A 26,518-nucleotide genomic window follows, 5' to 3' on the forward strand; every position below is an offset into this window, starting at 1 on the left:
TTAAGCCTGAATCTGCACACGATGTTTGATTGGCTATGGGATGGCTAACTCCATTTTGGAAACAGCTGTTTGAAGACGTACCCTTCCTTCATTGTTTCCCGAGGTTGCCAGAGAAACATCCCGCTTTCGGATACTTTTTATCACTAATCCAGACCAACATCGTTACAAGATTTATACTACGTGTTGCAGATGAGCCCGGAAACTTAATTGGTGTTTGATCCGATTGTAACAAGTGGATAAGAAAGGCGAGCGAATCAAGGTTAGTCATGTCTTTTTGTTACAGTATAACAAATTGTTGTGAAAATAATTGTAGCGGCACGACCTCGGCCGATGCGCATTTGGACTACGAGCAATTAGCCTACAATTCTGATTTTGATGCAGGCCCTGTGTTCTTCTAAGTGGCCAACATTTTGGGACTTGAGGGACGTTTTATTTGATTCTTTGCTCATTGGAATTCATATCTATAGCGTACATGAACAATGTAGGCTATATTCTCTGACCCGAAAATACTGTATCGTCTGGTGAAATAGATAGCCTATCAATGCCTAAATCCCTATTATTCTCCTTTTAGTATTCTGGGCGATTTATGTAAAACTGTATTGTCCAATATTTCAACCTTCGATTCAGTTTTGCGTATTGCGCACCATAATCAGATAAACACATAAATAAGTTCAGCACTCATCAGCACCAATAAACTGATCCTGTAAAATGACCATTTCAAAAGAAAGGGCGTTTTCACACTTGGTCCCTTTCAGCCAATTTGTTTGTTAGCCAATTTGTGAGTAATTTTTTTGTGCAGCGTGAACATTCCAAAGGAGCTCAGAAAAAACGTGTGCTGTTTTGGGTTATTGATTAGCGACTGTCAAGGATGCACAGAAATTCCAAAATATGTGTGGAGTTTTGATTAATACATTCAGATTATTTGTTTGCAATATTTGTTGTATTGGCTAAACGAGCTTCATAAACTGTTTATTCGATTGTGGGGTTTAAATAGTGTGAGAAGACGACAACATATTTGGTGAGAATCACAACATCGGGTACAAAATAAAGGTAATTGCTATCTGGATCCCAACTCTGACGTTACCACATTTGAAGTTGACATTTTAAATGGTTAGAGTTAAGGTAAAAGAACCTAGGAAGAAACCTAGAGGAACCAGGGGGTGGCCAGTCCTCTTCTGGCTGTACCGGGTGGAGATTAAGAGTACATGGCCATTAAGGCCAGATTGTTCTTCAAGATGTTCAAACCTTCATAGATGACCAGCAGGGTCAAATTTTTTATTTATTTTTATTTCACCTTTATTTAACCAGGTAAGCCAGTTGAGAACAAGTTCTCATTTACAACTGCGACCTGGCCAAGATAAAGCAAAGCAGTGCGATTAAAAACAACAACACAGAGTTACATATAGGGTAAAACAAAACATAAAGTCAAAAATACAACAGAAAATAGAAAATATATATACAGTGTGTGCAAATGTAGCAAGTTATGGAGGTAAGGCAATAAATAGGCCATAGTGCAAAATAATTACAATTAGTATTAACACTGGAATGATAGATGTGCAAATAGAGATACTGGGGTGCAAATGAGCAAAATAAATAACAATATGGGGATGAGGTAGTTGGGTGGGCTAATTTCAGATGGGCTGTGTACAGGTGCAGTGATCGTTAAGGTGCTCTGACAACTGATGCTTAAAGTTAGTGAAGGAGATAAGAGTCTCCAGCTTCAGAGATTTTTGCAGTTCGTTCCAGTCATTGGCAGCAGAGAACTGGAAGGAATGGCGGCCATAGGAGGTGTTGGTTTTGGGGATGACCAGTGAGATATACCTGCTGGAGCGCATACTACGGGTGGGTGTTGCTATGGTGACCAATGAGCTAAGATAAGGCGGGGATTTGCCTAGCAGTGATTTATAGATGGCCTGGAGCCAGTGGGTTTGGCGACGAATATGTAGTGAGGACCAGCCAACAAGAGCGTACAGGTCACAGTGGTGGGTAGTATATGGGGCTTTGGTGACAAAACGGATGGCACTGTGATAGACTACATCCAATTTGCTGAGTAGAGTGTTGGAGGCTATTTTGTAAATGACACGCCGAAGTCAAGGATCGGTAGGATAGTCAGTTTTACGAGGGCATGTTTGGCAGCATGAGTGAAGGAGGCTTTGTTGCGAAATAGGAAGCCGATTCTGGATTTAATTTTGGATTGGAGATGCTTAACGTGAGTCTGGAAGGAGAATTTACAGTCTAACCAGACACCTAGGTATTTGTATTTGTCCACATACTCTATGTCAGACCCGTCGAGAGTAGTGATTCTAGTCGGGTGGGCGGGTGCCAGCAGCGTTCGATTGAAGAGCATGCATTTAGTTTTACTTGTGTTTAATAGCAGGCTACGGAGGCTACGGAAGGAGTGTTGTATGGCATTGAAGCTCGTTTGGAGGTTTGTTAACACAGTGTCCAATGAAGTGCCAGATGTATACAAAATGGTGTCGTCTGCGTAGAGGTGGATCTGAGAATCACCAGCAACAAGAGCGACATCATTGATATACACAGAGAAAAGAGTCGGCCCAAGAATTGAACCCTGTGGCACCCCCATAGAGACTGCCATAGGTCCAGACAACAGGCCCTCCGATTTGACACATTGAACTCTATCTGAGAAGTAGTTGGTGAACCAGGCGAGGCAGTCATTTGAGAAACCAAGGCTATTTAGTCTGCCAATAAGAATGCGGTGATTGACAGAGTCGAAAGACTTGGCCAGGTCGATGAAGACGGCTGCACAGTACTGTCTATTATCGATCGTGGTTATAATATCGTTTAGGACCTTGAGCGTGGCTGAGGTGCACCCATGACCAGCTCGGAAACCGGATTGCATAGCGGAGAAGGTACGGTGTGATTCGAAATGGTCGGTGATCTGTTTGTTAACTTTCAAAAACTTTCGAAAGGCAGGGCAGGATGGATATAGGTCTGTAACAGTTTGGATCTAGAATCTCACCCCCTTTGAAGAGGGGGATGACCGCGGCAGCTTTCCAATCTCTGGGGGGGGGCATGGGCAAGTTGCAGCGGAGGGTGCAGAGCTGGTGACCGGGGTAGTGGTAGCCAGGTGGAAAGCATGGCCAGCCGTAGCAAAATGCTTGTTGAAATTCTCGATTATTGTAGATTTATCGGTGGTGATAGTGTTTCCTAGCCTCAGTTCAGTGGGCAGCTGGGAGGAGGTGCTCTTATTCTCTATGGACTTTACAGTGTCCCAAAACGTTTTGGAGTTAGTGCTACAGGATGCACATTTCTGTTTGAAAAAGCTAACCTTTGCTTTCCTAACTGCTTGTGTATATTGGTTCCTAACTTCCCTGAAAAGTTGCATATCGCGGGGGCTATTCAATGCTAATGCCGTATGCCACAGGATGTTTTTGTGCTGGTCAAGGGCAGTCAAGTCTGAGGAGAACCAGGGGCTATATCTGTTCTTAGTTCTGCATTTTTTGAATGGGGCATGCTTATTTAAGATTGAGAGGAAAGCACTTTTTAAAGAACATCCAGGCATCCTCTACTGACGGAATGAGATCGATATCCATCCAGCATACCTGGGCCAGGTCAATTAGGAAGGCCTGCTCGCTAAAGTGTTTTAGGGACCGTTTGACAGTGATGAGGGGTGGTCGTTTGACCGCGGACCCGTTACGGACGCAGGCAATAAGGAAGTGATCGCTGAGATCCTGGTTGAAGACAGCGGAGGTGTATTTAGAGGGTAAGTTGGTCAGGATGATATCTATAAGGGTGCCCATGTTTACGGATTTAGGGTTGTACCTGGTAGGTTCCTTGATAATTTGTGTGAGATTGAGGGCATCTAGTTTGGATTGTAGGATGGCCGGGGTGTTAAGCATATCCCAGTTTAGGTCACCAAGCAGTACGAACTTTGAGGATAGATGGGGGGCAATCAATTCACATATGGTGTCCAGGGCACAGCTGGGGGCTGAGGGGGGTCTGTAGCAAGCGGTAACTGTGAGACTTATTTCTGGAAAGGTGGATTTTTAGAAGTAGGAGCTCAAACTGTTTGGGCACAGACCTGGATAGTATGATGGAGCTCTGCAGGCTATCTCTACAGTAGATTGCAACTCTATCCCCTTTGGCAGTTCTATCTAGACGGAAAATGTTGTAGTTGGGGATGGACATTTCTGAATTTTTGGTGGCCTTCCTAAGCCAGGATTCAGACACTGCTAGAAGATCAGGGTTGGCAGAGTGTGCTAACGCAGTGAATAACTCAAACTTAGGGAGGAGGCTTCTGATGTTAACATGCAAAAAGACAATGCTTTTATGGTTACAGAAGTCAACAAATGATAGCTCCTGGGGAGTAGGAGTGATACTGGGGGATGCAGGGCCTGGGTTAACCTCTACATCACCAGAGGAACAGAGGAGGACTAGAATAAGGATACGGCTAAAGGCTTTAAGAACTAGTCTTCTAGTGCGTTGGGTACAGAGAGTAAAGGGGGAAGATTTCCGGGCGTTGTAGAATAGATTCAGGGCATTATGTACAGACAAGGATATGGAAGGATATGAGTACAGTGGAGGTAAACCTAAGCGTTGGGTAACAATGAAAGAGAGAGCATCACTGGAGGCACCGATTGAGCCGGTCTCCGCGTGTATTTGAGGCAGTTTGAGAGGGACTTGGTGCTTTACAGTAAAATTGAATAATAAGAACTAACTGGAACAGCAATAGGCAAGGTATATTGACATGGGAGAGAGGCATAAAGCAATCACAGGTGTTATTCGAGAGAGCTAAGACAACAACTGGTAATGGTGATGAAAGTTTGGGCTGAGGCTAAACAGATAAACAGGACAGGGTACCGTGTAAAGGAACAGTCCAGCAGGCATCAGCTGTGCAGGTGAGTGATCATAAGGTCCAGTGAACAGCAATATGTGAGTCCGAGAGCAGTTCGAATTGATGCTACAGCACTGGCTAGCAGGAAACAAGGCTGTTGTTTGCGTGTGCTGGTGGGCCGGGGCTAGCAGATGGATCTTCGTGGTCGTCGCAACGGGAAGCCTGTTGAAACCACAGACGATTACGTCGGCAGACCAGTCGTGATGGATCGGCGGGGCTCCATGTCGACTCTAGGAGGTAGAGTCCGGTTGACAGAGAGGTAGATAGCCGGGAGATGGGCCTGACTCGAGGCTAGCTCAAGGCTGATTAGCCAACAACAACATCCATTTGGTTGCAGCTAGCTAGTTACGATGATCCGGAGTTAAAGGTTCAGTGATTCCGGCAGAAAAACCGATATGTTCTGGGTCGATAACGCGCTGTGAAGACAGTGCAGACTGGCCGATAATCTCCCGAGTGGCGCAGTGGTCTAAGGCACTGCATCGCAGTGCTAGCTGTGCCACTAGAGATCCTGGTTCGAATCCAGGCTCTGTCGTAGCCGGCCGCGACCGGGAGACCCATGGGGCGGCGCACAATTGGCCCAGCGTCGTCCAGGGTAGGGGAGGGAATGGCCGGCAGGGATGTAGCTCAGTTGGTAGAGCATGGTGTTTGCAAAGCCAGGGTTGTGGGTTCGATTCCCACGGGGGGCCGGTATGAAAAAATAAATAAAAAAATTATGTATGCACTAACTGTAAGTCGCTCTGGATAAGAGCGTCTGCTAAATGACTAAAATCTAAAATGTTAATGTAATAATAGTCCAGGCTAGAGCTGGCTGGTAGGTAGTGCAGTCCACGGACAATGGTGAAAAACCGCTAACGGTGGCTAATAGCAAGTAGCTAGTTAGCTGGCTACTCCCGTCCGGTAGACAGCGAGGTAGATAGCCGGGATATGGGCCTGGCTCGAGGCTAGCTCAAGGCTAACTGGTGCTTGCTTCAGGGGCAGTGGTGATTAGCCAACAGCAACATCCATTCTGTTGCGGCTAGCTAGTTGCGATCCGGTGTTTAATGTCCAGTGATTCAGTTATTCCGGCAGAAAATCCGATGTTCTGGGTGAAAACCGCTAACGGTGGCAAATAGCAAGTAGCTAGTTAGCTGGCTAGCTAGTTTCAACTGGAGATTCTAGATAAAAGGTAAGTCAATAATAGAATCCATTCCACATTGAGTGAGGCGGGTTGCAGGAAAGTATATTTAGTAGAAGGATGAAAAGAAAAAACAGGCTATTTACATGGACACACACATAGTACACCACCGCACTGCTACGCCATCTTGGATACATCTTGGATACAATAATAAGTGCAATCTATTAGCTTCCAAAATGTAAGTAGGTATATCTAGCTGTCCAATTACACGTTCTGATGGAATGGCTTGTTCTGCACTTTAAAAAACCCAGAGTGCATTGAGTGAATGTTGGAAAAAGATCTTGGTTTCTTTCTAAACATAGTAAATGCAAAGGGTACTCGGGCCACAAAATAGGTGAAGTGAACTCGGAAAATAGTTGAGTCCTCATTCAAAGGCCAGGGCAGCGTGAATGCAAAGAGAACTGAGTTTTTTATATATTTTTTTACCCCAGAGTTCACTTTAAAGAGGATTGAGATCAGTTATTTTAAAGAGGACTATATGTGAAAACACCCTTCTCAACAAATACCCTCTGTTAAGATCATGATCATCACATTTTCATATGCAGTTTACAATGGTCTTGACAGAGGGATTTCTCAAAAAAAAAAAATGGTTATCAAGAAAATACATGCAGTTTACAATTTGTCTTGAAAGAGGGATTTCTTGTGACCAGGTGCTGCTGTATCTGATTATCTGTATGAACACATGATTATCATTGGGATGTGTTGGTGTAAAATGGAGATGTTGCCTATTGACCCAGTAGTAGATGAAGGGGGGCCCCAGTGGACCTGGGGGTGTATTAACTAGTGCAAACCGTAAACCAAAACAAGTTCACTTGTCGTATATATTGCCCTCTTGCTTTGGTCAATGTTCTCTCCTGGTCCTGTAGGGATTTATTTTGTATTTGCAGGTTTTTTGTTCAAGGCCAGCGGTGCAATCACTTGATTAACAAGACCATTAGCTGAATCCGATGATATTTTATTTTTTATTTAACCTTTATTTAACTAGGCAAGTCATTTAAGAACAAATTCTTATTTACAATGACGGCCTACACCGGCCAAACCCGGACGACGCTGGACTAATTGTGCGCCACCCTATGGGACTCCCAATCACGGCCGGTTGTGATACAGCCTGGAATTGAACCAGGGGGTCTGTAGTGACGCCTCAAGCACTGAGATGCAGTGCCTTAGACCGCTGCGCCACTCGGGAGCCCATGAGCTTAGACAAAAGCCTGCACACACCTCTAAGACCAGGGGTGAAAAACACTAGCATGAGAACTTTATCTGCAAGATCAAAAATTAAAGGCTCATGGATCAACAATAATGATAATGTACTGTATATCTGCAGTAGCACCAGCAGCACCACTCTATTATTTATTTTCCAACTCCCACTTTAGCTAATGGATGTCATATCTGCGTGTGTTGATAGCTGCCAAGGCAGCAATAACATTATTAGTCAGGACAAATTCTGATTGAATCCCCTGTAGAGTAGGCCTACTCTGGATGAGTGTAAAGTACTGTATGTGTGTGTTGTTGGGTTGGCTATGAGGGTTGGTTGTTGTGTATGGTTGTTTATCGTCTTGGGTGTGGTGGTCATTACTTTCTTCCCTCAGGAGGTACATTCTTTTAGTCTCTGGTGCAAGTCTGGTTACGTGGGCGATTCTACGCCAGGATAGGCCCTTTTTAGAGCTATACATGCAAGACCCTATGATCCGTGAACCGTACATGATACAGACAACATCTTGGTGTCATTATATTCCTTATAGTGTGCTCTCAAATATGGAGTATGTCTAGATTGTGAAATAAAACATCTCACATCAATTTATTAAACATTAATATTACTATCTTGAAAGTACCCTTTTTTGATTTAGCTTATTTTTAGACATATTGTTTGGAACAATATACTCAACACGTTACATTTCCAGAGTGAGCTCTCTGGTACTTTTAAAGATACTGTATGTCAATTTCTATGTATAAAGTTTGTCATATGTCATTAACCAATCACAGCCCTCTTTTAGGAGTGCACATTCAGCAAATCACCAGCAGAGTTCCCTTTGAATCCATTTTCCCATTCACTGTATTGGTGGTGCTCATAATTTATCATACCTTCAAAATTAGCAGAGAGCCCTCTCTGGAAATTTGATGTACTTGTAGAGTATATTGTTCTAAACAATATCTATTAAAATGAACAAAATCAAAAAGGGTACTTCTGAGATATTATTTGTTATGTTGAATAAATCAATGTGACATATTTTTTTCAGAATCTAGACATAGGTTACGCCATATTTGAGAGCACACTATAAGGAATATAATGACACCAATATGTTGTCTGTATCATGTACAGTTCACAGATCATAGGGTCTTAAAGGAGGCATGTATAGGTTTAAAAAGGGCCTAAAATGGCCACCTTTATCATTACAAATGTAAGAAGCATGTCAAGCATCCTTCTTCCTAATTTAAGTTTCTATGTGAAAATTGCCAGAACAATCTGAGTTACCAAAAATATTTCTGGGCTGACCAGGTGTGGAATCCGCCAACTCCTACTGAAGTGCTCAGCACATTCTACAGCAGACCAGTGTCCCTACTCTACAGGTGGCATACCATTAAGAGTATCCAGGACTATATTTCGTTAGCCTGACGACTCACACTCAATTCTTCTGCTGCTCTGTCGTTCGCTACATACTTTAGTCTGAGACTGCCGTCATTGGCATGATGGACTTTGTACATGATGGACTTTGTACAAAACAAAGTCGTCAGTGATTGGAACATCTCAAACCAATCAGAGTATCAAAGCCAATGATGAATTTTCAAACTGCCGCTTTACCCACGTGTGTTCTGGCTTTGGCCCAACCCATCGGTTTCTGGACCAATCAGACGGCCCTGAATGTGTTTGCATTCGGTGAAGGGTCTGGGAAGTACTTGGATCCAGACTCATTGTGGAGAAGAAACTAATGTCCATGGGTGTGGCATAGCGTTTGGACAGAGCAAGGAGTCTGGGTAGCCAGACAAATATTTCTTACAGAAGAAAAAAACGTTTAAAAAGATGTTACTGGTCGGTGTGAAGCAATCCAGCACAGACCTCTGTCTAAAATGCATAATGGAAAATGGTTGCTATATTTTGAGCTATAGAAATACAGCTTTAGAAATATTGAGTATTTGTGTGCACATTCTTCTTAACTATAAATGGGCATTTATATATATATATAATCTTCTTCTCCCCTCTTCTCTAATTATAATTATGGGAGATGTGTTTCCACATTTGCAGGCTGTACTTTTTGTCAGTAGTAGCCTACTCAGTACTTCAATGACCTCTAAGCACGTTCCATGCTCTGTAAGACTAGGCTGGAGGACATTTGGTTGTGTGTCTGTTTTTAGCTCCTTCACTTTCTCATGACCAAATGACTGGCAGGAAGATAAATGTCTCTTACTGCACAAATACATTATAGATACACACGTACACCTCGTCTGTAGACCAGACTTTAGATTTGTCAGAATGTGCTTGTGTGCTGCTTCTTAAGTCTCTAACTTAATCGTGGCATTACTTTAGTTAAGTTGAGTCCTGATTTTCATATTACCCATCATTTTGTGTTTTCAAACTTCTGCTTTTTCTGGAAGTCAAGAAGATGTTAATTGGTTTTGCAAAATAACCGTGTAGGCTTAGTCATTAAGAACATGTAAAGGGTTAGTTTGTGTTAAGTGGGTATGATTGAGGCCCTCTTAGAATAACGTTAATGATTTACTTTAACTCATTAACATGACTGGGTAACCTGGGGAATCAACTAGCAACTAAGATTACATTTCTCAATAATCTTCATGTACTACATTAGTAGTTATTATAATGCAGAGCTGGTTTCATTATTTATAACAAACCATAATGATTACCCGAGTTTGCTGTTTCAAAGCTTGCTGCTTACGGGGAATATTGTGCCTTCACTTCCACCCTCCACCCTCCTTATTCTGTACAAAGCAAATCGAATCACTGGACGCCCACATCCTGGTAGATTTGTGGGAGAGGACAAGGCTGAGGTTGCGAGACCTGATGCAGCTGTGGATATGTTTTAGCCCTGGTAAATGATTGAGATGTGTTCAGTTTGAACATTATGTTATAGTTGTCTGATGATGAGGGAGACATGGTTGGGGAGGAAATTTACTGTAACAGGTGTTCCAAAAAGCTGCACCCTACTAGTTGTTTTGTTATGTTGCAGTTAGATACCAGTGCAGTCGCTGTACGCATACATGTATAACAGGGTGTTTTCCAGGGTTTTTTCAGTTCTAAAAACAGAAAAACAGGAGGATCCAATAACAGATTGCCTTATTTAGCCACAACCACAGGAATAAACATGCATGCATTCTTTCCTCTCCTCTCTTCCCTCCCCTGTTTATTCTCAGAAGTAAAGCATGGTGGTCCTATTCCAGGGTTCTTCAATTCCGGTCCTGGAGGGCCGAAACACTTCTGTTTTTTATTTCTACCTGGTAGTTAATTGCACTCACCTGGTGTCCCAGGTCTGAATTAGCCCCTGATTAGAAGGAGAGGATGAACAGAGGTGTTTCGGCCCTCCAGGACCGGAATTGAAGAACCCTGTCCTATTCAGTCCCATCCTTTTTTTACTTTTAAGTCTGACGTTGAGGTTTGGAGAAGGCAGGCCATAAACAACTCTAGCAGACAACCCACCTGCTTCCTGTCTTATGTTGTTAAATATGGGAGCAGAAATATACTTAGTCTGTCACCATGATCCCTGTCTACCACCATGGTAGTGAACAGAGCTAAAGAGACTTCTAAATATTCCCACTCTCTAGATCCTTCTCAAAGAGTTATCTGCTTGTCTCGTCTTTGCAATGTGGCCTGTGCCCGGTTTCCCAGAAGCATCTTAAGGCTAAGTTAATCGTTAGAACCTTTCGTAGGAGCATCATTAAATCTCAGAGCTGTTTCGCAAAATCATCATTATTAAAGGGACATTTCAAAATGTTTCAACTTCATATTCATCATCTCCAGCACCACCCCAACATCAACATATGTGAAAATGGCGCGTTTCTATGTTTTGTAGTAAAAAGGATAGAGGATGATAAGTGTTTCCAATGACGTCGGTGTGCATCATGTGATTTTAACCAATTATGAGTAGGCATTGCCTACAAATTGCGTACTAATTGTCTACTAATTGGTTGATGATGTCATTGGAAACACTTATCTTCCTCTCTTTTTTTACTACAAAACATAGAAACATGCCATTTTCACATACAGGATGTTGATGTTGGGGTAGTGCTGGAAATGATGAATATGAAGTTGACCATTTTTGAAGTTTCCCTTTAACATTTCACTTGAAAACGCTCGTGATCTAACGCCTGCTTCAGGCCACTCGTAGAACAGCTGTGCGTCATTAGATGCTTATTATACACAGAAGGTCTCTGCTAAATATTGAATCAAATGATTTATCCTTCTCTCTGTGACCGCTGATCAAATCAAATCAAATTTTATTTGCCACATGCGCCGAATACAACAGGTGTAGACCTTACAGTGAAATGCTTAGTTACAAGCCCTTAACCAACAATGCAGTTTTAAGATAAATAAGTGTTGAGTAAAAAATAAAAAATAAAAATAATTAAAGAGCAGCAGTAAAATAAAAAACAGTAGCGAGGCTATATACAGGGGGAACCGGTACAGAGTCAATGTGCGGGGGCACAGGTCAGTCGAGGTAATTGAGTTAATATGTACATGTGTGTAGAGTTAAAGTGACTATGCATAGATAATAATCAGAGAGCAGCAGCAGCATAAAAGAGGGGATGGGGTGGGGTGGAGGGCAGTGCAAATAGTCCGGCTAGCCATGATTAGCTGTTCAGGAGTCTTATGGCTTGGGGGTAGAAGCTGTTAAGAAGCCTTTTGGACCTAGACTTTGCGCTCCGGTACCGCTTGCCGTGCGGTAGCAGAGAGAACAGTCTATGACTAGGGTGGCTGGAGTCTTTGACAATTTTTAGGGCCTTCCTCTGACACCGCCTGGTATAGAGATCCTGGATGGCAGGAAGCTTGGCCCCAGTGATGTACTGGGCCGTACGCTGATAACTTTAGAACAAAGTTGACTGCAAATACAAAGTTGACTGCAAATACAAAGTTGACTATCTTTGCAATTGATACAAACAAGCGACATATAAAAATACGCTTCATATGAAAACCGATATGACTGCATTAAAATATGAACAGTAAACTATAGGCCTTTTTCAATCATATTAAAATACATTTAATGTTCAATCACTATTTTGCTACTTGTAGGCTGCTGTCTGTAATTTGTCTCAATATTTTTCATAGTGTGTAGCCTAACGTGGGCAAATATGTGCCAAATCTGTGATTTTGTGCATTTTTATTGGGTAAGCATTAGAATAAGCCACCTCAATTTTTGCAGCCGTAGGTGGTAATATCTCTCTAGGAGCTGAACCGTCATCAGTATTGTGAAATAATTATACTGTTAAGGTAAGATTTGAATGGAGAAAGCTGATCCGAGAGCAGCACTCCCTTTCTTTCGATCCTATCAGTAGGGTAACTTGGGGGAAACTGTCCCCCTTAAGGGAAATTTATTTTCTGACAGAAAAAAAGCTACGTTTGGTAAGATTTAGATATGTGCATACTGGCTATCCTTAGGCAAACACATTTTGAAGGGAAATAAGTGGAATTTTTGTTGTTGTTATTCAATAAAAACATAAACCTTAGAACGGGGGCATTTTGCACCACTATAAGGGCAAAACGCCCCCGTCTATGGGGCAAAATGCCCCCTAAAGATTAGTGTGTTAAAATGAATTTTATATGTTTTATTTGGGCATTTTTGGGTAATTGACTCTTAAAAACCTAAAGTCTAGGTGACTTATTTTAATTAAATAAATCAAATATTGGAACAAAAAGACATTAAACATGTCACTATTAATATTGATGATATACACTACCGGTCAAAAGTTTTAGAACACCTACTCATTCAAAGGTTTTTCTTGATTTTTACTATTTTCTATATTGTAGAATAATAGTAAAGACATCAAAACTATGAAATAACACATATGGAATCATTTAGTAACCAAAAAAGTGTTAAACAAATCAAAATAGATTTTAAATTTGAGATTCTTCAAAGTAGCCACCCTTTGCCTTGATGACAGCTTTGCACACTCTTGGCATTCTCTCAACCAGCTTCACGAGGTAGTCACCTGGAATGCATTTCAATTAACAGGTGTGCCTTGTTAATTTGTGGAATTTCTTAACTTCTTAATGCGTTTGAGCCAATCAGTTGTGTTGTGACAAGGTAGGGATGGTATACAGAAGATAGCCCTATTTGGTAAAATACCATGTCCATATTATGGCAAGAACAGCTCAAATAAGCAAAGAGTCCATCATTACTTTAAGACATGAAGGTCAGTCAATCCGGAACATTTCAAGAACTTTGAAAGTTTCTTCAAGTGCAGTCTCAAAAACCATCAAGTGCTATGATGAAACTGGCTCTCATGAGGACCACCACAGGAAAGGAAGATCCAGAGTTACCTCTGCTGCAGAGGATAAGTTAGAGTTACTAGCCTCAGAAATTGCAGCCCAAATAAATGCTTCATAGAGTTCAAGTCACAGACACATCTCAACATCAACTGTTCAGAGGGGACTGTGTGAATCAGGCCTTCATGGTCGAATTGCTGCAAAGAAACCACTACTAAAGGACACCAATAAGAAGCAGAGACATGCTTGGGCCAAGAAACACAAGCAATGGACATTAGACCGGTGGAATTCTGTCCTTTGGTCTGAAGAGTCCAAATTGAAGATTTTTGGTTCTAACCGCTGTGTGTTTGTGCGACGCAGAGCAGGTAAATGGATGATCTCTGCATGTGTGGTTCCCACTGTGAAGCATGGAGGAGGAGGTGTGATGGTGTGGGAGTGCTTTGCGGGTGACACTGTCAGTGACTTAATTTAGAATTCAAGGCACACTTAACCAGCATGGTTAGTTACCACAGCATTCTGCAGCGATACGCCATCCCATCTGGTTTGAACTTAGTGAGACTATCATTTGTTTTTCAACAGGACAATGACCCAAAACACACCTCCAGGCTCTGTAAATTGCCAAGAAACTGAAGATCTCGTACAACGCTGTGTACTACTCCCTTCACAGAACAGCGCAAACTGGCTCTAACCAGAATAGAAAGACGAGTGGGAGGCCCCGGTGCACAACTGAGCAAGAGGACAAATACATTAGTGTCTAGTTTGAGAAACAGGCGCCTCACAGGTCCTCAACTGGCAGCTTCATTAAATATTACCCGCAAAACACCAGTCTCAACGTCAACAGTGAAGAGGCAACTCCGGGATGCTGACCGTCTAGGCAGAGTTGCAAAGAAAAAGCCATATCTCAGACTGCCCATCTTAATCTTTTCTTTTTATTGGCCAGTCTGAGATATGGCTTTTTCTTTGCAACTCTGCCTAGACGGTCAGCATCCCGGAGTCGCCTCTTCACTGTTGACATTGAGACTGGTGTTAAAACACTTGTAAGTTGATGTCGGGAAACCGGCCCCTGCTTGACACCTATACATTTGCATTCTGCTTAAAGTAAACAAAAGGGGATTATTAGTAAATGTTTGGAAAAAACATGTCATACTCAACATTACTCTTGCACATGTTCAACATTGTTAGGTAGGCCATATCACATTCCATTATGCTGAATCAGATCTGTGTTTGTTTAGCTTGCTTAGAAAGATATCACGATGACAGTTACTCTAAATAAAAGCAGCACAAATTTGACCTTCTGTCACAGTTGTTTTAGGAACATTGCTTCAGGAGAACTTCAGAGCTTTTTTCTATTTAATATCAGGAACATTATCTTCTCCAGTGAGTCCCTGGCTGCATCCAAAATGGCACCATATTCCCGATATAGTGCACTACTTTTGACCAGTGCCCTATGTGGAATAGGGTGCCATTTCAGACGCACTCCTGTGCCTCACCATATGGGTGTCCTGGCTCGTTAGCTTTTTCCTATATACTCATTCTGCACCAGTAAAGAGAATAATGTCAGTGTGTGTGCCTTTGCTTATCCTCCCAGTCTGTCTCAAATTATATACAATTTTTTATCCTCATTAAACTTGGTTTGATTTACAATGGTAAATCAATGGTGATTTAGCAGCAATAGAAAGACCAGTTCCAATATGCAAGTGGCTTTTCTATGACGTCCAGAGTTCTTTGGACTACTGACTCAGCCTCAGCTGTGATTTGTGGCTGAGTACTCCACACATGCACACGCACACACAGACTGGGGAATCCCATTGCTGTATAGCGGGCAGGCCATGTTGCTACAGTACATTTATAGAGCTCGCCAGCTTGTAGTCCTAAAAAATTGAAATAAGTTAGCATTTTCTACCTCTGGTTCGTTGGCTATTCCTATGGGGGAAATGAATGGGGAAAATAATGGTGTTTTGGGATATATACGCCGGAAATAAGATCTGAGGTTAACACAACCTTAGAAGATCTTGTATGTTTTGTTCTATGAGATATCAGTCAGTTAACATGAACTTTTTATGAATAATTAAGCCTTTATGTGCTCAAAATAAGTTATTTACTAACAAGTCGCTAACGGTCAGAGAAATGGAACTACAACATTAGTAGTCACACAATTTTTCACATTACTACACCGACCACGCAAACAAGTCTACGCTACACTAGTCTGCCAAAAAGCTAGTTAGCTTTCTGCTTACCAGCTTGAACGAAACGCAAGGATGGTACAGTGGGGAAAAAAAGTATTTAGTCAGCCACCAATTGTGCAAGTTCTCCCACTTAAAAAGATGAGAGAGGCCTGTAATTTTCATCATAGGTACACGTCAACTATGACAGACAAATTGAGAAAATGTTTAATGAATTTATTTGCAAATTATGGTGGAAAATAATTATTTGGTCACCTACAAACAAGCAAGATTTCTGGCTCTCACAGACCTGTAACAACTTCTTTAAGAGGCTCCTTTGTCCTCCACTCGTTACCTGTATTAATGGCACCTGTTTGAACTTGTTATCAGTATAAAAGACACCTGTCCACAACCTCAAACAGTCACACTCCAAACTCCACTATGGCCAAGACCAAAGAGCTGTCAAAGGACACCAGAAACAAAAGTGTAGACCTGCACCAGGCTGGAAAGACTGAATCTGCAATAGGGAAGCAGCTTGGTTTGAAGAAATCAACTGTGGGAGCAATTATTAGGAAATGGAAGACATACAAGACCACTGATAATCTCCCTCGATCTGGGGCTCCACACAAGATCTCACCCCGTGGGGTCAAAATGATCACAAGAACGGTGAGCAAAAATCCCAGAACCACACGGGGGACCTAGTGAATGACCTGCAGAGAGCTGGGACCAAAGTAACAAAGCCTACCATCAGTAACACACTACGCCGCCAGGGACTCAAATCCTGCAGTGCCAGACGTGTCCCCCTGCTTAAGCCAGTACATGTCCAGGCCCGTCTGAAGTTTGCTAGAGTGCATTTGGATGATCCAGAAGAGGATTGGGAGAATGTCATATGGTCAGATGAAACCAAAATAGAACTTTTTGGTAAAAACTCAACTCGTGGTGTTTGGAGTACAAAGAATGCTGAGTTGCATCCAAAGAACACCATACCTACTGTGAAGAATGGGGGTGGAAACATCATGCTTTGGGGCTGTTTTTCTGCAAAGGGACCAGGACGACTGATCCGTGTAAAGGAAAGAATGAATGGGGCCATGTATCGTGAGATTTTGAGTGAAAACCTCCTTCCATCAGCAAGGGCATTGAAGATGAAACGTGGCTGGGTCTTTCAGCATGACAATGATCCCAAACACACCGCCCGGGCAACGAAGGAGTGGCTTCGTAAGAAGCATTTCAAGGTCCTGGAGTGGCCTAGCCAGTCTCCAGATCTCAACCCCATAGAAAATCTTTGGAGGGAGTTGAAAGTCCGTGTTGCCCAGCGACAGCCCCAAAACATCACTGCTCTAGAGGAGATCTGCATGGAGGAATGGGCCAAAATACCAGCAACAGTGTGTGAAAACCTTGTGAAGACTTACAGAAAACGTTTGACCTGTGTCATTGCCAACAAAGGGTATATAACAAAGTATTGAGAAACTTTTGTTATTGACCAAATACTTATTTTCCACCATAATTTGCAAATAAATTCATTAAAAATCCTACAATGTGATTTTCTGGATTTTTTTTCCTCATTTTGTCTGTCATAGTTGACGTGTACCTATGATGAAAATTACAGGCCTCTCTCATCTTTTTAAGTGGGAGAACTTGCACAATTGGTGGCTGACTAAATACTTTTTTTCCCCACTGTATATTGTTTTACTCCAGGCTGCAACCATATTTCTTCAGCGGGAAGGTGCTTGTTTTATCGGTTCCCGAACGATGTTGTCCAGAGGAGACTGGGTCCGTCTGATAAGGCAAGCTAAGCCTGTTAGCTAGACGTGAAAGGCATGCGACCCAGAGGTATAGTTGTATTTTTTTTAAATGTTAGCACATTGTTAGCATTTTATTTGTTTTGATTACATAAATGCTTACACAGTGATGTTAGCTGATGAAGATTATCTCATAGAACAAAACTTATAAGATCTCCTAAGCCTGTGTTTACCACAGGCTTTATTTTCGGCATTTATCCAAAACCCCCATTCATTTCCCCATAGGCTTTGGCCACTGAGCCATGGTGGAGTTAGCCTCGTTAGTGCCTACAAAAATACGCCATTACAATTGCTCTCTATTCTCATGTGTCTGGCTGACAGGGTGGAGCAGGGTTATAGGGTGATCGACACACTTATCTCTCTAGTGTATTCTGGAGAAGAGAATAGAAAAGCTTATTTAATTGTACAGCTCCTTTCTCCTCTCTATTTCCACTCATGGACGACATTCATTCACCAGAGGTCACTTTACTTTCTGATTTTGTGCTGTTTTGCCCTCAAGATGGAAGTCACTTTACTCCATTGTGGTCATGTGGTGTGGTTACATTGTGAGAAGACAACCATTATGTATCTCCACGGCCCTACATTGTTATAATGCATTAAGCCTGTGGTCCACAGGGACTGATATTGACCCAGCTTTAGGCAGCATGGAACACACTGAACTAGGCCAACATAGAGAGCAGAATGGCCTACTGTAAAGAATGTATTCTACCTGTATTGTGAGACGATTTATTCTTGTTCATGACGTTAACTTTGCCTTCTGGTTTTGGGCGTCAAGGAGGATTCTGATTTGCCTTGAAGAACCTATGAAGCAAGATTAATATTAAAATCTGTGTTAGTTCTTTCCGCATTACGTATGGGGTAAAAATCGATGTCCTCAGGATCTTTGGCCTACTAGGATTTTAAAAGATTCAAAAGGCTGTTTAGATGTTAATTCATGTATGAGTTTCCGGGTAGTAAAAAATTGATAACAACGTGAGTGGATGTCAGGCCTGGCATTGGTGTGTTAGAGTAGATTATGTTGATTTTTATTCATTGGGCCTGGGAGCAGCAAGTTTTTAGGGAAGCAGTGAGTTCGTTGAATAGGTGCCATGAGAATATGTGGAAGTTATGAAGGACTTCCTGAGATGTGGTGAGTCATGTGAGGGATGACGGGTGAAGCCCCAGTGATGTCATCCTCCAGCTGAATGTCCTAAAGCAGAAGGGTTGTGTTGTTCAGTAGAGTCCCTTTGAAACAGTAAATTACCAGCTGAACTTGTCAAATAAGAACAGATTTTGTTTACTGTTGCAAAATGTTTTGCTACAGTGTGCGCTACTGAACACGAACCAGGCTGCCCACTAGGACTCCACATCCCCTGGGTCTCCCTGTCCCGGTTACTTCCTCACAGCACTGCTCAGCTCACCCCACCACTCATTGCCAACACACAATGATCCAAATCATCGTTCAAGAAATGCAAATTGAAAATTGCCATTCAACATTGTTTCTACAGCATCAAAAGAGGGAGAAAACAGAGGAGAAAACAGATTGCATTAAGTATTGTATTATCCCTTAATGATAGGCTAGGTCTGTACTCTGTAGCTATGGGAACGATTTGGCTAGATTTACATAGATATTTACATAGTGAGCCACAGGGAGCAATGAGGGCAACTGCAGTTTGAGGTACTGAAAGTCCCTAGTGACTCTTCTAAATTAAACTTGGCAAAGATGTTAGAGCCTAAGCCTCCCTCTCAGTCAGTCAGGGGAATGCCTTACTTCACAAACGCAAACTGCTGCAAGTTCTCCCTCAACTCACACCAGGCTATCTTTCTGTCTCATAACTTTTATGCTACTCACTACTACCAGGGGAAATTAAGTATTCACACCCAAGTCCGGCAGTCTCATAAAAACAGGAAGGATATACTGAGCCGGGGCACATACTCACCACTAGTATTCAATAGACACTGTTTTATTGATTTATTTATGAAAGAAACTGAAGAGCTGTGTAGAACAACAATGCTAATCCTGTTGCTGGAGGAAATACAACTCCCCAGTGTTGTGGAGTGGGCTGGTAGTCCACACAGGCAGGCAGCAGCTGCTGACGGCATGAGAACGGCCAGCACCCAGACTCTCCAAGTGTCTCTGTGAAGCCCTGGTTTAGAGGAGAGGAAGGAGTGGCGGCTCTGTGCCATAGCTGAGCCACACTTGGCTATCTTTCCCAGAGAGAGCCTCTATGGACTGCTGTCTGCTTTACACACACTGAGTTTGGAGTTCTAAAATTGTTTGTGTACACTTTTCTTTAGATTATTTTACCATCTTTCTCTTTCTGAATGAATGTGGCATATGGTTTGATTATAAAGGCTCTTTGGTGTTTGGCTGGACTTGGCATTCCTGTTTAACAGGAATATTAGGGAAGTTGAGTGTCATATTTCTACTCAGCTGGTTGCGCATGGTTTCCTATGGTTTCACCTTGTTTGTTGTTGTTTTGCATCCATATTTCAGCAAAGACCCTTTGTTCTGCTTTTAAAAGGGAAGGACTCTTGTTTTGATCATTCGTATTGTCAAGCTAACGTGTAGCCTATAATAATGATATCTTAAAACATTTTACCATTACTGTAGCTTAAATATAATGAACAGATCCCCAAAGCAACCAGGCAGGAGAGAAGAATAGTCACAGAAGATTAGCTTGTTGCTATGAGATAGAGTTGGATTAAGTCATGTGTAGCCTAGGCCTTCTCCCCTCCATCAATAAATGCAGTGAAATTAGTTGACAGACTTCCAATTGGGCAGGAGAACGTCCTAATGGGTTTAGAAGACAGCAAGGCGGCTTTCCTTTGTGCAGGTTATTGCAGATAATGTAGAGTTTATTACAAGGATCAGGCTTAAAAGGCTCCGGTGTGATTGGACCAGCATCTCTCCCTAATGACCCAGTGAAAGCACTATGTTTGTTCTGCTGACTCATATTCATTCTGTTCCCTGACTGATCTCACAGGCTTTTTTTGTTGATGATGATATTGGTGTGTTTGTGAGCGGGTGCGTGCATACGTGTGTGGTCCTATTACATCATGTTGTCTTGTCGGTGATGTTCATATACTGTAAACAAAGCCCTTTATCCAATCAAGAGCCTTCTCTCTCTCCAGCCTGGTCTCATAGACTAGACGTAACATAGTAAACGTAAACTCAGGACACTCAAATTAGTATGATATTGTATGTTACGTTTGGTATGGGTGCATAAGACAGAAGGTTACTTATTGCAAAAACGAAACTACGGTGGTTGGTCGGCCGTATAACGTGAATGTCTAGCAATTCAAAAGTTGCGTGTTCAAATCTCATCATGGACAACTTTTTCATTTTGGCTAATTAGCAACTTTGCAACTACTTGGTACTTTTGAGTTACTTTGCAACTACTAAGCATGTTAGCTAACCTTTCCTGTAACCTTAACCCTTTAACCTAACTCATAAGCTTAACCCTAATCTTAACCACTAACCCAGCTAATGTTAGCCACCTAGCTAACAGCGTTAGCCACCTAGCTGACGTTAGCCACAACAAATTGGAATTCGTAACATATCATACATTTAGCAAATTTCATAACATATTGTACAAATTGCAATTCGTAGAACTTATTGTACGAATTGCAATTCATAAAACATATTGTACAAATTGCAATTCGTAAAACATATTGTACAAATTGCAATTCGTAAAACATGTACGAATGGTAATTCGTAACATATTGTACGATTGCAATCCGTAACATATTGTATGAATTGCAATTGGTAACATATACCATATGAAATGGACATCCACAAATTAATATATGCCATACAAAACGTAACATATCATACTAATTAGTATCCAGGATTTACATTTTTCTATGTTACGTCTACCCCTGATTCCAGGTTGCTCTGTCCCCCACTACCACAAATTCAACTAGTGATGTATTGTACATGGAGCCAATGAAGGCACAGCCTCTTGTTCTGAGAATCACAGCTTGTTCAGAGATTCACAGAACATTGTAAACACACAGTAGTGTCTTGCAGTAGAGCGAGCACTGGGCTAAACTAACAGATCACACTGACTGTACCGCACTCTACAGTAGTGATTTCCCGTAGAGAGTTAAGGAGGTGTTTGTCTGGGATGAAAGCACACCTGTGACATTTGACCTCTTGTAGTGTTAGAAGCTGCAGCTAGGTATAGTTTAATCTCCTCCCCTGCTCTACCCTTTCAGGACATAAAGAGAGCCCTTTATAAAGTGGGCCGTTGGCTAATATATTGAGTTACCATTGTGACTTTTAAACTGTAACACTAGGAAAACAAACTGTTAAACCATAGACTACAGTAAAAGTAAAGTGGGAAACTGAGGTAGAACTTGGTTACAGTAATAAACTGCTTGCCTCAAGCAGTCAGTGCCATACATTATAATAAGACGTCTATGTATACTGAATGTAGATTACATTCCCTGGAGTGCTGTCATCTCCTGGAGGGGAGGATGGATAAAACCCTTCAGACCATGACAATTTGACTAATATGGTCGCCGGTCCACCCATCACGGAGTGTTGACTTGAATGGAAATGTCTGTTCTAGTAATCTAATTCTATGCGGCTCTCTCTCTCCCCTGCAGTCCATTCCTCATTCTCAAGCAGCACAGACACAGCTGCCCTGGCCCCATACTGACTGACACTGGGTACTTCCCATTTGGCATGGTGGATAATATTCTGTAGAGAGGAAGCCAATTCTGAGTGATTCAGAGTTCCTCTGAGTGATACTGAAGGAATGTGAATGTGAGTGAAGTGTTTGACAACCACCTGACCCAGGGTTACTGTGTCACTGCTCAAAGAGAAAGAGGGAAGGCTTTGGCTGCCAACTTTGTTTTTCTCCAGGAATTCTTCATGGTTCAAGGTTTTGTTGAATCCGTTGACATGTTTATTTTTTTTGCAGGTTAAGTGGCTTATGTGTGGCCTTTACTATCAGACAATGTAGCGCTTGGTTATGCTCTATGTTTTATCAACTCTTTGTAATGCTGTTGGCCATGCCACGACGAGGCTCTTGACTGTGGGCCTACCATGCCTGATTCTTTTCTTTTAATGGTGGTTGGAGGAGAAGGGGAGTGTGGGAGTAGGATAGGTCCACTTGTAATTGTCAGACACACCGGGCCGACAGATTCATAGCCTGGCATCCAATGATTTTGCTACATGTCACTGTTGTTTCAAACAATGGTGAGCACAGCGTTCAGTCTGGTTTAACCAGCTAATCGATTCAGTCGCCCTCATCTCTTTTCCAGAGGAAGGCCCTACTTTGAAAAGTAGCAGATTGTCTTTTCTTTCTGGAGCAGCTTGTTTCTCCTCCACCCTCCTTTTCTCCTAGGAACCACCAATTGTATAGTGTTGTAGTCCCTGGCAGGATTCATGACCCAATTTAATATGGCCTAAGAAGAAAAAGAGAGCAGGGAGGAATCAATAGCTAATGTGAGCTGATCTCAATACGGTCTTTACTGGAACTCATTATTTTCTGTATTTCTCTCCCACGGCCGGCCTTTGGGTCATATTGATCACATCTTGTGCTTTTACTTCAATAAAAGCTCCTTATTGCCTATAAAGAAGACCTTCCTGCAAGCTTGCATTGTTCGTGTGAGTCGTTTTTAGACGGCCGACGTGAGTGAAGGGCTTGAAGGTTTGATGAGTCCCAGATCAACGCTCCTGTTTTGCGTTTTGTAATTAGGTTGGTGAATTAACACTAACACTAGCTCCATTAGCCCCTTTGCAGAAATAGAAATGGTAATAATGAAATCCTTCACTGTTGCAATGTCATTTCACATTTGACTCAGAACTCTGAGCTCTGGAGATAGTACAGAATGGCACAGATTGTATGGCTCAACATTAACATAGTCATACCCCTCACACTATTGTGTCAACCTGAACCAAACTGTGGTGCCTTTTTTCCTTTTGTACACAGTTTCAGCTGCTATGGTGGATGCATAACCAGGCCAGCTCCATACAGCTTGGTTTTGCTCAGCTTGGTTTTGCTCAGCTTGGTTTTGTTTGGCACAGTAGTAGGACTTTGAAAAGCCCAAGTGTGTATTAATGTCCTATGCATCATGTGTTCTCTCTCTCCCTCTCGCTTTCTTTACCTCTCTTGCTCTCTCTCTCACTCACTCACTTTCTCCATCCCTCTCTCTGCAGGTGTAATGAGGTTTCTGGTCATGGACAGATGATGGATGTGGAGACAACAACGTCGTACTCTGACTTCATCAATTGTGATCGTACAGGCCGCAGGAACGCAGTACCTGACATCCAGGGACAGGGGGCAGGAGCCAGCACCAGTGAATTAACCAAAGACATGGAAGGGATGGACCTGAAGGCTGCAGGTGAGCATATATGCTATATAACCAGGAGGTGTCTTATGGTTTTATGATTTTATTAGGATCCACATTAGCCGACGCTGATGGCGACAGCTAGGCTTCCTGGGGTCAGACACATAACGAAAAATACATTATAGACAAAGATACTTTACAATTGACATACATGTAAAACATTAACATAGACATTAGACTTATACAGTGCATTCGGAAAGTATTCAGACCCCTTCCCTTTTTCCAGATTTTGTTACGTTACAGCCTTATTCTATAATAGATTAAATAAATAAAAAAATCCCATCAATCTACCCACAATACCCCATAATGGCAAAACGAAAACAGGTTTTTAGAAATGTTTGCACATTTATTACAAATAAAAAGCATACCTTATTTACATTTACAACAATACAACTAAAGCGTGTGTGTGTGTGTGTGTGTGTGTGTGTGTGTCTATCGGTTACACATACAGTACCAGTCAAAAGTTTGGACACATCTACTCATTCAAGGGTTTTTCTTTATTTTTACTATTTTCTACATTGTAGAATAATAGTGAAGACATCAAAACTATGAAATAACACATATGGAATCATGTAGTAACCAAACAAATGTTAAACAAATCAAAATATATTTTATATTTGCGATTCTTCAAAAAGCCACCCTTTGCCTTGATGACAGCTTTTCACACTCTTGCCATTCTCTCAACCAGCTTCACCTGGAATGCTTTTCCAACAGTCTTGAAGGAGTTCCCACATATGCTGAGCACTTGTTGGCTGCTTTTCCTTCACTCTGCGGTCCGACTCATCACAAACCATCTCAGTTGGGTTGAGGTCGGGGGATTGTGGAGGCCAGGTCATCTGATGCAGCACTCATTACTCTCCTTCTTGGTAAACTAGCCCTTACACAGCCTGGAGGTGTGTTGGGTCATTGTCCTGTTGAAAAACAAATGATAGTCCCACTAAGCCCAAACCAGATGGGATGGCATATCGCTGCAGAATGCTGTGGTAGCCATGCTGGGTAAGTGTGCCTTGAATTCTAAATAAATCACAGCGAGTGTCACCAGCGAAGCACCATCACACCTCCTCCTCCATGCTTTACGGTGGGAACTACACATGCAGAGATCATCAGTTCACCCACACCGCGTCGCACAAACACACGGCGGTGGCAATCAGAAATCTCCAATTTGGACTCCAGACCAAAGGACACATTTCCACCGGTCTAATGTCCATTGCTCGTGTTTCTTGGCCCAAGCAGGTCTCTTCTTCTTATTCGTGTCCTTTAGTAGTGGTTTCTTTGCAGGAATTCGACCATGAAGGCCTGATTCACACAGTCCCCTCTGAACAGTTGATGTTGAGATGTGTCTGTTGCTTGAACTCTGTGAAGCATTTATTTGGGCTGCAATTTCTGAGGCTGGTAACTCAAATGAACTCATCCTCTGCAGCAGAGGAAACTCTGGGTCTTCAATTCCTGTGGCGGTCCTCATGAGAGCCAGTTTCATCATAGCGCTTTTGATGGTTTTTGCGACTGCACTTGAAGAAACTTTCAAAGTTCTTGAAATATTCATGTCTTAAAGTAATGATGGACTGTCATTTCTCTTTGCTTATTTGAGCTGTTCTTGCCATAATATGGACTTGGTCTTTTACCAAATAGGGCTATCTTCTGTATACCCCCCTACCTTGTCACAACACAACTGATTGGCTCAAACGCATTAAGAGGAAAATAAATTCCACAAATTAACTTTTAACAAGGCACACCTGTTAATTGAAATGCATTCCAGGTGACTACCTCATGAAGCTGGTTGAGAGAATGCCAAGAGTGTGCAAAGCTGTCATCAAGTCAAAGGGTGGCTATTTGAAGAATCTCAAATATAACATATATTTTGATTCGTTTAACACTTTTTTGGTCACTAGTGTAAATGTCAGTACACTGTGCACAGTACACTTCAGTACACTGTGCACAGTGCATAAAAAGTAGGTCACATGGGGAGAGGCATTGTGCCGTGAGGTGTTGCTTTATTCGTTTTTTTGATACCAGGTTTGCTGTTCACTTGCGCTATATGAGACAGTTTATGTGGAAAAGGTTCCTTTGTGGTTGCTGTGTTTTTAATGGACCATGTTTCCTCTGTCTTTCAGAAGGAGACTCTGGTGCATCACCAGCCCCTGAGGGTGAAGGGTCGACCAGCCAAGAGGCCCAGGGAGGCAAGGGCCCATCGTAAACCACCTCACAGGAGAGGAGAGAGGGACACACGGAGAGAGGATCTACTGGTTGTCCTGCCTGACTGAACCCTACTCCTCTCCTAGCCCAACAGTGATGACATCAAAAGTGATGACATCATCTCTCACCGTGTTGCTCTGATGGAGCTTTGCTGGTCCAGTTGCATGATGCTTCTTCTCCTTTATCAATTGGCATTGTGGGAAATGGAGTTGACAACTTGACAGTTGACAAGTAGGACTACATCTGATCCTGGCCTATAGTTGCTGCAGGACTACAGTGGTAAAGGAAACGTTCTCAAATCACTATCAGAAAGCACAGAACTTTGGATCGAACTCCCATCAAGAAGCAGAGCTATACAGAATATATAATCATTTGTTACTCCTTTTGTTTTGTGTACGTTTGTGACCCAGTTAACATTTTTCATTAGTTTACTCCTTTCTTTTACAATAACACATGAAGTTGCAATTACAATGTACTGTAATGGAGGTCATATTTATTTCAAATGGTTCTCTGATACCTTTGTAATAGGAATTTCTTTGTGTAATAAAATGTGTAATATGG

At 42.1% G+C, this 26,518-nt stretch overlaps 1 protein-coding gene across 1 annotated transcript; it reads left to right on the top strand.

Moving 5' to 3' along the window:
- LOC121546742 (cAMP-dependent protein kinase inhibitor gamma) lies at window positions 1-26,518 on the top strand. The gene is made up of 3 exons (XM_041857977.2): window positions 1-259; window positions 23,574-23,758; window positions 25,876-26,518. Exons 2-3 carry the CDS (start codon window positions 23,602-23,604, stop codon window positions 25,956-25,958), a joined length of 240 nt encoding a protein of 79 aa, XP_041713911.1. The 5' UTR covers window positions 1-259; window positions 23,574-23,601; the 3' UTR covers window positions 25,959-26,518.

The sequence above is a fragment of the Coregonus clupeaformis genome, chromosome 30, assembly GCF_020615455.1.
Source record: "Coregonus clupeaformis isolate EN_2021a chromosome 30, ASM2061545v1, whole genome shotgun sequence".
Classification (NCBI taxonomy): Eukaryota; Metazoa; Chordata; class Actinopteri; order Salmoniformes; family Salmonidae; genus Coregonus; species Coregonus clupeaformis.